We start from the raw sequence: 12,542 nt of genomic DNA, 5'->3' as shown, positions 1-12,542 counted from the left end.
CCTGAGACCTGCAGTTACTCTCAGGGGCTTCACCCCCGCGGATTTCCGCAGCTCTCCCTGGAGGCTTGAAGAGACCCCGGATCACTGAAGGCCGACCCCCAGGACACGCTCTCCTGCCTTCCCCTTTCCCTTCCTAGCAGGGCGCCTTCAGGCCCGCTGGCCGGAAAGCCGCGGTTGCGCAGTCTAGTCCGCACGGCCGCATGCACCAGCCCTGAACTCTGCTCTCAACACCTCCCTGGTCCTTTCAAGTAAGCGCAAGAGGATGGCAGGAAACGTTCCGGGATCACAGACCCGCCTGCCCGCACATCCTGCGCGCTGGAAGGGGCGAGGATGGAAGAGCACCGGTGACTTTTCCTACCATTGTTCCCTCCCCGGCCCAGGGCAACCGCGATAAACTTCTGAACGGCTTAATACAAGCCAGACCTGGAGTTGCAGTTTTGGAATGCGGTGAAAATATAGCCAGCGGGGTTTGTTTTCTCGTGAGCAATCAAGAATTAGGAAAACAAATGGATTTCCATATTCCCAGCTCTCGGATGGAGGAAGGAGCATTAGGCTAACGGCTGTCCCACCCCCAATCAGTCGGTAATACCCGCAAAGACGACGGGATTGGGGGAACTTTGGTTCCCTTCGGTTCTAAAGTTGCCCAAAGTCGAGCCGGCTCCCAGGGAGTGTCCGCCTGGGCCTTTCGGGTGTCCACATCCATTCTAATACCTCTAACACAAGCCTGTCGAGAGTGGCCTTCTCTTTCTTTCTCTTACACTTTTCCTAGACAGTGTGTTCTCCCTCGACACAAGCACTGGTTAAAGTTCCCACCGGTTCCCAATGGTCGGGAAGCTGCACGGGTTTCCAGAGAGACTTGCCATTTCTTAGAATGACCTTATTCTAAAATACCTTTGGCCTGAAGCTGCCCGGCTTGGGATACCCTAGAGCGCCAAACCTCTCCTTTCTTAATTACAAGTGGCCAATTAGGCAGTGCTAGGAAAACCTCCGCCCTGCATTGTTCAAGAGCCATAAACTTTTATGCCTGCACCTGGGGGGGTGTGGGGCGGGGGGTAACGTCCGCACGCTGCCCCGCAGCCCGCAGCCCCAAGCCCGCATTCCGAGTGCGCGCAACCCTGCCACCCCGGCGTGGGCGCTGGGCAGGAGCCCGCGGGGAGCCCGAGCGCGGCGCGGCGCCTCCTTACCTTGCATGTTTTCCGGCATCTGCCCCTGTTCCCCATGCGATCGAGCCAGTCCCAGGGCTTCCGTCTCCACTTTGGGCAGCATGACAAGGCGGCCGCGGGCGGGGACAGGGGGTCGGTGTCCGTCCGGAAGTCCAGCACCTGGACACGGGCAGCACAGATTCAACTCCCGCAGAAAGAAGGGGTGACCGGAGTGCCCGCTCACCCACCCGCTAGTGGCGCGAGTCTCAGCGCTGGCGCGTGTCTCAGCCTCCGGCGGGGCTACCCGGCAGGACCCCTTAGCCCGGTCCGGTCTCGCAGCTCCGGAGCCGCCCCTGGGCTGCTAGGAAGAGGTCGCCGACTACGAGTAGAGGCGAAGGCTGCGGCGTCTCGGCGCCCGGGCTCAGATCAGCAAGTGCGGAGACGGCGGCGGTGGCGAGGGCACAGCTGCCCGGGCGCGGATGCGTGCACCGCCGAGCTCGCGGCGGCCGGCAGAGCGGCAGCCGGGGTGCTGCTGCCGCCGCCGCTGTGCCGCCGCCGCTGCTCCCAGACGGCTGGGTCGACTTCTTCCCCTTTCTCCACCCGCCCTCTGGCTTAGGATCGGCAGGGGTCTCTCTCTCCTCTTTCTCTAGCCTCACTTCTCTCCGCCCCTTCCCCTCTTTCAGCCTCCCTCTCGCTCACTATCACAAGTGTGGACTTGTGAAGTTCCAACCTCCCTCTCCTGCCTCGTTGACCCTCTCGCGTGTCCAAGAGCAACCCTTTCCAGCCCCGAGGGTGACGGTGCTGGGAAGGAAAGGGGGAAGACGAGGAGGAGAAGGGAGGTAAGTAGGGTAAGCAGGGCTGGGGATAAGGGGAAAGCTGGGAAGAGGGGTGAAGACACTGAACGCGGACGGGGGATCCGGACTCGGGTCGGACATCAGCCGTCAGCCAATGAGAAGGAGGCGCAGGCTCGGATCCTCTTGCCTGCCCCAACCTCTTCACCCCGCCTTAACACCCCTCCCGCCCCGCCCTGGCCTGGGGCGGGGGCGTGTAAGTGCTGCCTGGTCTTACTGCTTGTAAGAAGCGACCTCTGAACGCGGTGGCGAAAGATGAGAGGCAAGGGCGGCGATTTTCGCAAGCTGAGGGGAAGCGAGAAGGGATGGGGTGTGTGAGAGTGGTTTGTGCGCGTGTCCTCGCGTGTGTCGGGTCAGGGGCTGGAGGGGAAGGCAAACACCCATTTAAACAACCTAAAGGAGAAGAGAGGTGTTGAATTCAGTTGACCCAGCTCTTCTCAAGTGCAGAGCTGGCCCTCTGGCAATGGTCTTTCCGCGTCTTTCCCCTTATATACAATGGGACACGGAGAGGCCCAGCGGCGGGCCCTGGGCGCCCGAGAGGGGCCGAGTGCCGGGGCCCACAGGGGACGGCCGGCCACGTCGCTGAGGCCCTGAGTCCATTCACTGACTTGCTGAAAAACAGAGGAGGGGCAGCTACCCCCGTTTCTCCACCCTTTCCCCCAGTTCTCTCGCTCATTTATTCATTTATATACTTGAACCCCAAATTATCTTGGCAACAGACTTCCTATTTTTAGTGAACTGTGTTTCTTTATAGAACACAAAGATCAGCCTGAGCTTTCCTTTTTTTCTTTGGAGCCACAGGAGGCCCAGAGACCCAACATTTAAAAAAAAAAAAAAAGTTTTAAAGACCCATCTGTTATGTAAGCTCTTTGGCCACATCTTCAAAATGAACAGCCTGGCCACATCTTCAAAATTCTCAGACCTCATCCCAACAACATGAAAACATTCTTTCCAGCCTCTTGAATGCATGTGAAATGCCTCCTATACAGTGTCTGCTGTGCAACCAGGTAAATTGTTAAGAGTATACCCATGAGGGGTGGCTTTGAAGCTCAAAATAAATAGAAATATTTATTCTACTTGAATGTAGATACAGATTACACCTTGAAACTTACCTGTCCAGTATTTGATGGATTGAAAAAAAATACTGCAATCATTGCCCTACATAACCTATACTATATTTAAATAGGTTGCTTATCACCCATTCCTACCTGTGCAATTCATATATTGTCTGATTTGTCATTTTGCTTTTCACAGATTCAAAATAGAAGTCATTTAAACTTGTTTTAGTAGCATTTTCAGGTTTCATGGAAACATTTAAAATTAGGAAGTTCTGTTAGTTGTACAGGGAGGTAGAGTTGACAAAATTAAGGATCCTTAAGATGTTCATGATTATATTAAGTAACAATGTCAAAACATTTTCGTATTATTTGTTTTAATGATCATTGTGAATTAAAAATACATATTCTTACAGAGATTGGCAGTCCTAAAACTTAGATCAATATGTGCCCTGCTTTGTTTGGGGGGGGGGGCGGGGTCCAGATAAACTGAAAATCAGTTTATTACAGAGTCTTAACTTAAAAAATAACCTCCTTTAGAGACTTACAGGGCACTTGTGCAGCACCATCTCAAATACTAGGCTGGCAGGAGTGGCAGGTCTAGAGAGGGAACTTCCAGCCCTCAATAAGGGAGGAAAGGTCCCTGGCTGGTGGAGCAGAAGGCAGGGAAATGGAGGTTAGGAGAGTTGGGAGGAGAAAGAGGACTTGTGTAGTTATAGTGCAGCAAGAAACCCTTCATCAACTTAAGGCTGAGGCTGAGCTTGACCTAATGAGGCAAACTTTTTTATCATGCTCATAACACCAGCTTCAGCTCTAGAAGGGACATGCTTAGAGCACACTAGATAAACAGTTCAGGCCAATCTGCTCTCCCCACCACACCCCCAAGGAAGACCACAAGTGGTGGTGGCAAAGGGCCAGCTGGCATTCATTTATCTCCCCACAGGCAGACTTTCTAAGACGGAATAATCACAAAAAGGAGGATAGGGGCTGGGATGAGTATTGTTTTTTTGTTTTGTTTTGTTTTTAATCGCATTTGTATCACACAGGCCCTGCTTTGAAGGTCTAGTTCAGGCTGATCCCTCTGCTTGGTTAACGGCTAAACCAATGGGGCACCGAAAGAGCAGGGGACCTTAGGCAGGGAGAAAGTTGACTTTTCTGAGAGCCAAGGGAGCTCCAAGCCCAAGGGCCCAGCTCACCACACTGGAGACTCCCAGCTTCAGGGTAGGAAAGCTCCCTAGTTCCAGCCCGTAGCAGATCCCCTCCAGAGACCTAGAATTCCCCGCCTTCGGTGAACGAGGGGGAAATTTGCCCCTGGAATTGGTTCTTGTCAGCGACCTGAAGTCACAGCTCACTCTTCTCCAGGTTGCTCCCTGAAAACTTTAGTGGGGTGGCGGGGTCCCTGGCCCCAGGGCAGACACTCCTTACCGCCCTCGGAGTGCAACCCTCCCCGCCTTCTGAACTCGCTCCTTGCTCCGAACACTAGCGCCATGCCACTTGAGTTCCACCGGACAGGGGCTCCCACTGCGCAGCGGAACCGGGGCTCGGTGCCCTGGGATCGGTCTGAGTGTCCTCTAGAACTCCGCAGGCAGAGCTGGAGGACCGGGAATCAGAGCACGCGGCGCCTCGGGTCTGTTATCTGGGGAGTGGTTTTGGATAAGGTAGAAAGTCAAGTGGCCGAGGGAAGGTGAGGCCGTAGGAATGGAAGGAAGTGGCACAAGGCCTGTGTGGTCTAAACGCTAATTCTGATGGTGGTCTGTATCGACCGGCAGACAGACCCACAGGGACCGGCGGATAGAGCCTCCAGGAACGGGCGGCGAGTCCCATCCTCCGCCGGGGACATCTTACCAACCGTCACTCTGCCTCTCACTGCAAACGGATTGGGAATTCACCAGGGTCTTTCTGCTGCGGACAATTTCACTGGTGGCCGGGACCCGAGGCCGGAACCCCGGGGGTGGGGGGGGGCGGGCGGGAGAGAAGGCTCCAGCTTTAGCTGCTGTAGGCATTCTCAATTTCCTCCCTGCACTCCCTCTGCCAACTTCGGGCAAACTTCTCTTCCCTTTTCCCCACGTCCCCTACACCTCCTTGCAGGCAAGACTGGTCTCCAGGGCTTGCCCTTCCCGGTTCTGACTTTGTCTTAAAGTGTTGATTGACGGTTGCAATTACGAAGGATGATGGCTCAGGGAGGCTCCCGCAGCCTTGATAAGCCCGAGAAGCGCAATCCTGGCATATTTTATCCAGGCTCAGCGTTACTGGGCCGTGCGCCGCGTTCACCAGCGAACAGGAGGTGAGGAACTCCCGCACTCCCCACCCCGAGGAAGCGCCCGCCTGGCTCCGCGCCTCGGCTCCCACCTCTCCGCGGTTCCGCGCTGCATTTCAGAGCGCGCGCCGGGGACAGCCTGCCCTTGACCTGACCCGAAAAGTGGCCGTCGGCCCCGCGCGCTTTACGCGTACGGGCTGGAAAAGGGAGGAAACGTCAAGGTTTTCTGGAGTGGCTCAGGTTTCCTGGGGTGGGCAGGTCCAGGTCAGGGCAAACCTGAGCGACAGAGAGCGAGAAGGCTCGCGTGACCCACCCGGCCTCACGCGAAGTTTGCACACCTTCATCCTTGGAAACAATTTCTAACGCCTTCTCCTCCATTCCTACTTTTTCGGTGTTTTTAAGAAACTAGAATAATTGCTTTTCTCTCCCTACGTGTCTACTTTTTAGGCCCCAGGAGGAATCTAGATTTTTTTTTTTTACAAAAGTTTGTAAACGGGGCCGGAATAGCCCGAGGGAGGAAAAGACGGGCGCGTTTACCAGCCAGTTTGAGGTTCCCGCTCGGCCTTATTTCCCGCCCCTCGCACCCGAAAAACCCCTCAGAAGCCGCTTTGCCTTTCTCTGAAAATGAAGTTTATCAAGAACTCCTGTGTTCTGGGGATAGACTCTCCGCCCCCTCCCGGGGCCCCTGCGTGAGCGTGGGGAGCGCGTTGTTTTAAAAAGGAAGGTTACGTTTCAGAGCGGCTATGTAAACTACCCAGGACCGTCGTTGACCGAAATTTTGAAACAACAAAGTTGAATAGGTGAGAAGTTGTGCCTCGTTAAACAAAAACCTCTTTTTACTGAATGTGTAAATAAGTATTTAAGACATCATCAACAACAGCCACTAGTGCGGGAAGAAAAACCACCGCCAATTTAGACATTGCACACTGAAAGCCTGCGCGTTAGGGGTAGCCCGCCGCCGACGACCGATCCACACTCATGAGGGGAGCATTTTAATAGCTCTCGACGCCGTCTTTGATGGGAAGGAAACACAAAACTGAAGCAATTGTCTGGATAATCCAGTCTCCACCCCTTCCCCAGACAACCTCCCATTCCTGCCCCTAGGGAAAAGGCGGGGTTTAAGGAGCCTTTGGCCTAGATGATCGGAATCTGGGGCTCTCTGTTAAAGGGTCTCACTGAAGAACTTGAATTTATTTTCTTTCGAGTGTGTCGTCCCAACCCAAGGGTCCAGCTTCATCCCGCCTTGGCATAGCCAGTCGGTGCTCTTCGAAGTGAACGCGGAGAATCCGGTCTTTGGAATGGCTCTGGGCTTGGGAAATATCGCGCAGGTGGTCCAATCTAGTCTATTTCTTCCTCTCTGTAATTTAAATGGAGAGGTGAGTCAGCGCCAGCTCAAAACCTTAAGGACTGCACTCTCGGAACCACCCCGGTCCATCCTCGGGAAGAACCTTGTGGGACGTTCCCGATGACCATCCTAGCGCCAGGAGGCCACGAAGCGCTCCGTGAACTGGGCTGAACACTTGGCAATTCCGCCCGGCCTCTCCTCCCCTTCCTCAACCTGGACTAGGGACTAAATCCTTAGCACTGGATTGTGTCCGGCCAAAAGTTTCTTGAGGGAGTGGTAAAGTCCTGCATTTCTTCTGAATTCCTGGGCGTAGGCAGAGGAGGGTGGAGCCCCTGGGAGGCCCTTCCCGCAAGGAAAGCCCCAGGACTAGGGATTGCTGGTTCCTAAAATAAAAGAGAGCCGCACCGCCGTCGAGCAATTTGGGTCCCTCTTGGTCAGCACAGAAAATGAGGGTTGGAGAGACTTGCAGTGATCGCCTCACCCTTCCGCGAAGGGTGTTAGGGTCCTGGAGGTTATTCTGGTACAGCTGTCGGGAGGGCGTCGGCTCCCCCTCTAACCCGAAGACAACGTTTACGATTAGATGGTGGGCAGCGTGAGCCAAGATTTGCGGCAAAATCATTCGCTTCCCCCCCCAAGGTTTCTTGTCTCAAAATTGTAAGAAGTTGCTTTGCGACCTGGCGGCTGATTCTGACAGATTTACTTTCCAATCCCTTCGAGACCGCTGGAGCGGGTAGAATTTGGGGGAGAGAGAGCAGAGGCTGCGGGCGTCCCGATCCAGAGCGAGGAGTCCGGCATCTGCTGTGAAAAATGTTAGCGCTGGGCGTAGGACCAGCATGTTTCACTGCCTCACAGGAGGCACACGCGGGTTTGTCAAAAGTGCGTTAATAAAAACAACAAAAAACATAGGTGACTAAACTCCCCTTATCCCCTCGACCCTCACCCCCCCACACACACACACGGGATGTTTGTTCCTTAGAGGGGGGAAAAACCGACCTCTTCCTTTTTTAAAAAAACTCTATCACTCATTTTGAGTGATTTCCCTGCCCTCCCTACACTAACCAATTCTCTATAACAAGTAGATGCTCTGAAATTTCCTTCCAGTTCCCTTTCACCCCCTGTTGGTGGCCCTGTTTCGGCGAGTGGTGACTCTACACAACCAAACTTCATCCAAACTCCAGAAATCCTTTCAGGGAACCAGAAGTGCCTTGCTACCCCACCAGGGTAGGATTTCAACCCTCCCTGTCTCCACCTCTGCCTCCCACACATCACTCCCCATCCCACCCCTTTGAATTCTACAGGGATCTGATTCCCACAGTCGAATGAAATGGCAGCTAAAGAAGCATTTACAAATGTCTTTCTTAAGCACGGAATGCCTTTCAGAAGAAAGTCTGAGTAGACCAACATCGTTTTCATCATAATTCTTTGTAGCAACAAGGGCAAGGAGTTTCTACCTTGAGGAATGAACATGGACTTGAGAATCATATCTGTATGGTTCTATTTACACTCACTCTCCTGTCTAGTTGAATGGCCTTGTGCAAATCACTTGACCTTTTTGATTCCAATGTTTCAGCTCTAAAGTGGGGTTAACAAAGTAAACTTAGTTGAATGAGACAGTTCCAGTAAAATAGCGTATCTGGCTATTAATAAATACCAGCCCCTTTTCTCTCTTTCCCCTTAACTTCACCAAAACTCATTTTTTTGTAAGGGAAATAACCAAAGGAAACCACTAATGATTCTAGGATCATTCAAGATATATCTTACCAGTGGGGGTACTGGTTAGCTTGACTCTTGCAGTGCGTAACAGAGTCCTCAAGCACAACTACATTACTTCCAAATGAAACTGCTCAAGGTCATCTGTACTTAGGTTATTCGGGGTTTAAAAGGTAAGTATAGGGAAGCTGACTTGGCCCAATGGATAGGGCATCCGCCTACCACATGGGAGGTCCAAGGTTCAAACCCTGGGCCTCCTTGACCCGTGTGGAGCTGGCCCATGTGCAGTGCTGATGTGCAAGGAGTGCCCTGCCCCGCAGGGGTGTCCCCGCTTAGGGGAGCCCCACGCTCAAGGAGTGCACTCCGTAAGGAGAGCCGCCCAGCGTGAAAGAAAGTGCAGCCTGCCCAGGAATGGCACTGCACACACGGAGAGCTGACACAACAAGATGATGCAACAAAAAGAAACACAAGATTCCTGCTGCTGCTGATAAGGATAGCAGTGGTCACAGAAGAACAAACAGGGAATGACAGAGAGCAGACAACTGGCGGGGAGGGGCGGGGAGGGGCGGGGAGAGAAATAAATAAAAAATAAATCTTTTTTTTTTTAAAAAAGGTAAATATATCTTTTCTTACTTGTCACACAAAAACACCCATGACAGACTTCCCTGAGGACTGAAAAAGAGACAGCGTCTATGAGTCTGGTCAATTTCAGTTCACTTGGTTCTCCCAGGCTTAGTTTCTCAAGCTCACATTGGTCACATTCCAACTGTTCGCAAGGACTCCTGAGAGTTTCACGTCCACCCGAGGTTCCCTGAACTCAACAGGATTTCTCAGAGAAGTTTTTGATCCCGTAAAGTGAACCATGAGGAAGTACAATCCAAAGAAAGTTATTTCATCTTGATCTAGGTTATGAGCCGGGGGGCGGGGCAGGGAGCAAAGGATTCATGCCCTGCCCAGAGCTTCTCAGAGGTAACTGGGGAAGGCTGGGCCCATGGGTGGGGGACGACCCCAAAGCCCTTCTCTATCTCAGCTCACAACCAAGACTGAATGCAAGATAACCCTACACATTGTGTCTGGGTGGAGGGGTCAAATGAAGAAGAGCATCACCAAGCCTCTGTTCTCCCTTTCCCCATAACTTTCTCTTGGTTTACTTCACTGTCAGTCACAACTTGTGGATCCAGGCCAGTAAAGAGGAACCTGGCAAGTGCTGATATGAAGATGGGCTGAGGTATGGAAGGAGAGGAGGAACCAGGGATTAGCTTCCTAGAAGCAACAATCAGAACTCCACCTTGGGTGACTGGCATTCTACGCTGCATTACAAATAAAGCTGCCTAGAGGTTGGGGTGACATAAAGGGCGATCTCACTTCCCACTAAATGATGTCTCCCTTTAGAGATCCTACCAGCACAGAACTTGCTACAAATTATCACTGGAATAAAATCAAACTCCAAGAGTGTTAAGGGAAACAGTGTTACATCACAGCCTGGTACAGCGTTTGTAATGTATATTATATACCCTTAGTTATGCAGGCATAGCTTCCTGGGGATAATGTACTATATTATATTGAATGTGCATGGGATACTCTGTTAAGTGGACTTAGTTTCAAGGATTGTGTCGGTTTAATACAGATCAAAGCAGGCACATTTTAGGGGTAGGTAAAAAACAAAAACAAATACATGTTCTAATATGTTTCCTAACACAGAGATTTCGGGTTTTTGTTTATATAGGCAAGGACCTTATATCTATCAGTAGCATTTCCCCGTTTGAGATTAAGAAAATACCCAGGCCAGAGACCAAGAGACTGGCCGGTGTTCCAGAACAGTCCTAGTTACAACCGGAATCTACTGCTCTTATACCACCCTGAGTGAAAATCTTGCAAGTAGGCAGGAGGAACACCTGTATCTTATTATGCATTCTTACGTGAACACAAACATCTCTGCACAACTTTCATGGAACCACTAGTGTAATAGAAGAAAAGGTCGTGCCCAGTTAAAACCCGTGGATACAGCTTTTAAAATAAACAATAGAATATAGTTGACTGAATTTAGTGCGGAGTTGGAAACCCTGACTCATCTCTTTATACATTGCGCTCAGTATTGTGAACCACTCCCAAACCCAACCAAACTTGAAATTTGCTATTTAAAAGCTACCGCCCAAGACCTCAGACCTCAGACTCTCTCTACAGCTTGTATCCGTGGGTTCTTGTCAGTGGGCTCACTCTGGGCAGTGTCAGAAAGACCCCAACCCAAGAGGTGACTCTCCTCCACAGATGGAGATACAGTGGAGATTCAATACAACCATCCCGTCTGGCAGCTCCGCACCGCCCGCTCTCCCTCTCGCTCTAGCTCTCCGTCTCCCTCAGTCTTTCCTGTGGCTGTGTCCAGCCAAGAACCCCCACAACGACCCTCAGCACCCCTTGGAAGCTACGCCGTAAACCAAAGGACTGTCGGTGCCAGCACCCGCCTCTGGTCACCAAGATGCTGCCAGTGGGGACCTCCCGCAGCTGTTGGGTTGCAGTACCGAAGTGGGGGAGGGGGGGAGGTGGTTGCGAACAAGTTCGGGAAAGAGTCTCCGTTACGGGAAAATTGGCTGGAATCGCCCGGAAGTGCCCGACAGGTTTAGGGTGTTGGGGTGAGATCGCTGAGGCCGGGGGAGACTTCCTTTGGGATTTCCCAGAGGCGCAGTCCCCAGCCATCCCTTGGGGCTAGAGAGACCTGCGGGTTCTTGTTATTTACGCCCAGGATGGACCCGTCTCTGGCCCAACAGAGCCAGTGCCGGGTGAGGACGGGAAGCGGCCGGCTAGAATTCCGCGCTTCGGCCGTAACCGAGAGAAGCACGAAAGCATCGCCTCCCTTTACCTCGCCCTCTTTAACGCTTCCCCTCCCCTCCACTCCAATAGCTACCCTCCGAAACACAGTTCAGGAACGCCTTCCTGCGCCGGCAGTGGAGAACTGCGCTCCGGGGCCCCCACTTCCGGCTCGGGGGTGGGGTGGCTGGGGACGCAGGGGCGGGGGCACACCGCGGGAAATCCGCGTGTGTGGTCTCCAGATCCCGCTCCGGACTCCTTCGCAGCCACCAGCCTAGCGGGCAAGCCCTAGGGGGCCGCGCGCGGGCGCGAGTGTCCCCGCGCGTTTCCTCGGTGCGCGCAGCCCGTGGCTCCGGCCCGAGCGCGCCCTCGCAGCGAGCCCCCGGCGCTAACCCGGCGAGCGCGAAGGACTGCTGGCCCGCTCGCCCGAGCGGTTTCGCCGGGCGAAAATGGATTAGAAATGGTTTAGTGTTTCTCGTCCAGCTCTTTTCTTGTGCCCATAGTTTTATCTGCAGAGTAATTGATTTTGTGTTACACTTTGCATGCCTTCCCCCATGTTTTCTTTTCGTAAGCACGGATTTTTTTTTTTTTTGGGTAACCATTTCCTTAACTGATATACTTTAGGGTGTAGTTGGCCCATAAAAATGGCAATCACTGCATTCAGTGGAGTCAGCTGGCTATCAAGGGGAACGAGAGGAAAAGCCCGAGCCCTGATTTTCCTTCTTGTTAGAACGGAACTCAGAGCTCAGCTCTTGACAGACCCCCTGGATCTTCGGAAGGAAATCCCAGTCTGAAAGTCTAAGAAAGCACTTCAAGAAAAGGGGAAGGTCCTTCGAAACTGGAGGAAAGGAAGAGCATGATTTCCAAAAGACTAATAATCACAGACCACTGAGAATCGCTTCCCTTTAGTTCTTTCCCTGTTATTCTTAGGTAAAATTAGCGAGTTTATGACACTCCATTTTTTGGTTATTTTTAAAATAAAAATAGCCTTATTTCTGTTTTTAAAAGCCAGACAAGCTAATTATTTAAAAAATCATATAGGTCTTTTTTTGGGAGAGGGAGGGATGATTTTTTGTCTGCAGAAAAAGAAAAGATTTTCTCCAGCAACTGCAATGAATGAGACCCCAATTCTGTGGTATGGCAGAACTTGAAACTTCACAAAAATTTGAAATTTATCTGTTAAAGTTTGATAAAATGATATCTCAATAGGTTCATTTCAGATATCTAATTCTGTTCAAATCTAACAGATTTTAAATTATCAGGAAATATTAACAATGAAATTGATACGTTATGTACTATGTTTTCCAGCTTTTAGACTGATAGAATGATAGCTCAAAACACTTATTGGTAATGAATAGTATTCATATGTCGAAATAC

At 51.8% G+C, this 12,542-nt stretch overlaps 1 protein-coding gene across 2 annotated transcripts in view; it reads right to left on the bottom strand.

Annotated features, from left to right (window-relative positions):
- The window catches only part of NR5A2 (nuclear receptor subfamily 5 group A member 2), a 148,173-nt gene that overhangs the window by 135,130 nt on the left and 501 nt on the right, over positions 1-12,542 (bottom strand). Inside the window, exon 2 of one of the 2 annotated variants that reach the window (XM_004458088.3) lies at positions 1,185-1,322. The exons of the other annotated variant lie outside the window; for it this stretch is intronic. Within the exon in view, the coding sequence (XP_004458145.2) occupies positions 1,185-1,322 (138 nt within the window). The remainder of the gene's footprint in view (positions 1-1,184; positions 1,323-12,542) is intronic. 2 annotated transcript variants of the gene reach the window in all.

The sequence above is a fragment of the Dasypus novemcinctus genome, chromosome 13 (assembly GCF_030445035.2).
Source record: "Dasypus novemcinctus isolate mDasNov1 chromosome 13, mDasNov1.1.hap2, whole genome shotgun sequence".
In the NCBI taxonomy this organism is placed as follows: Eukaryota; Metazoa; Chordata; class Mammalia; order Cingulata; family Dasypodidae; genus Dasypus; species Dasypus novemcinctus.
Note: the sequence above shows the minus strand (reverse complement) of the source record. Positions and strands in the feature narration are given on the sequence as shown.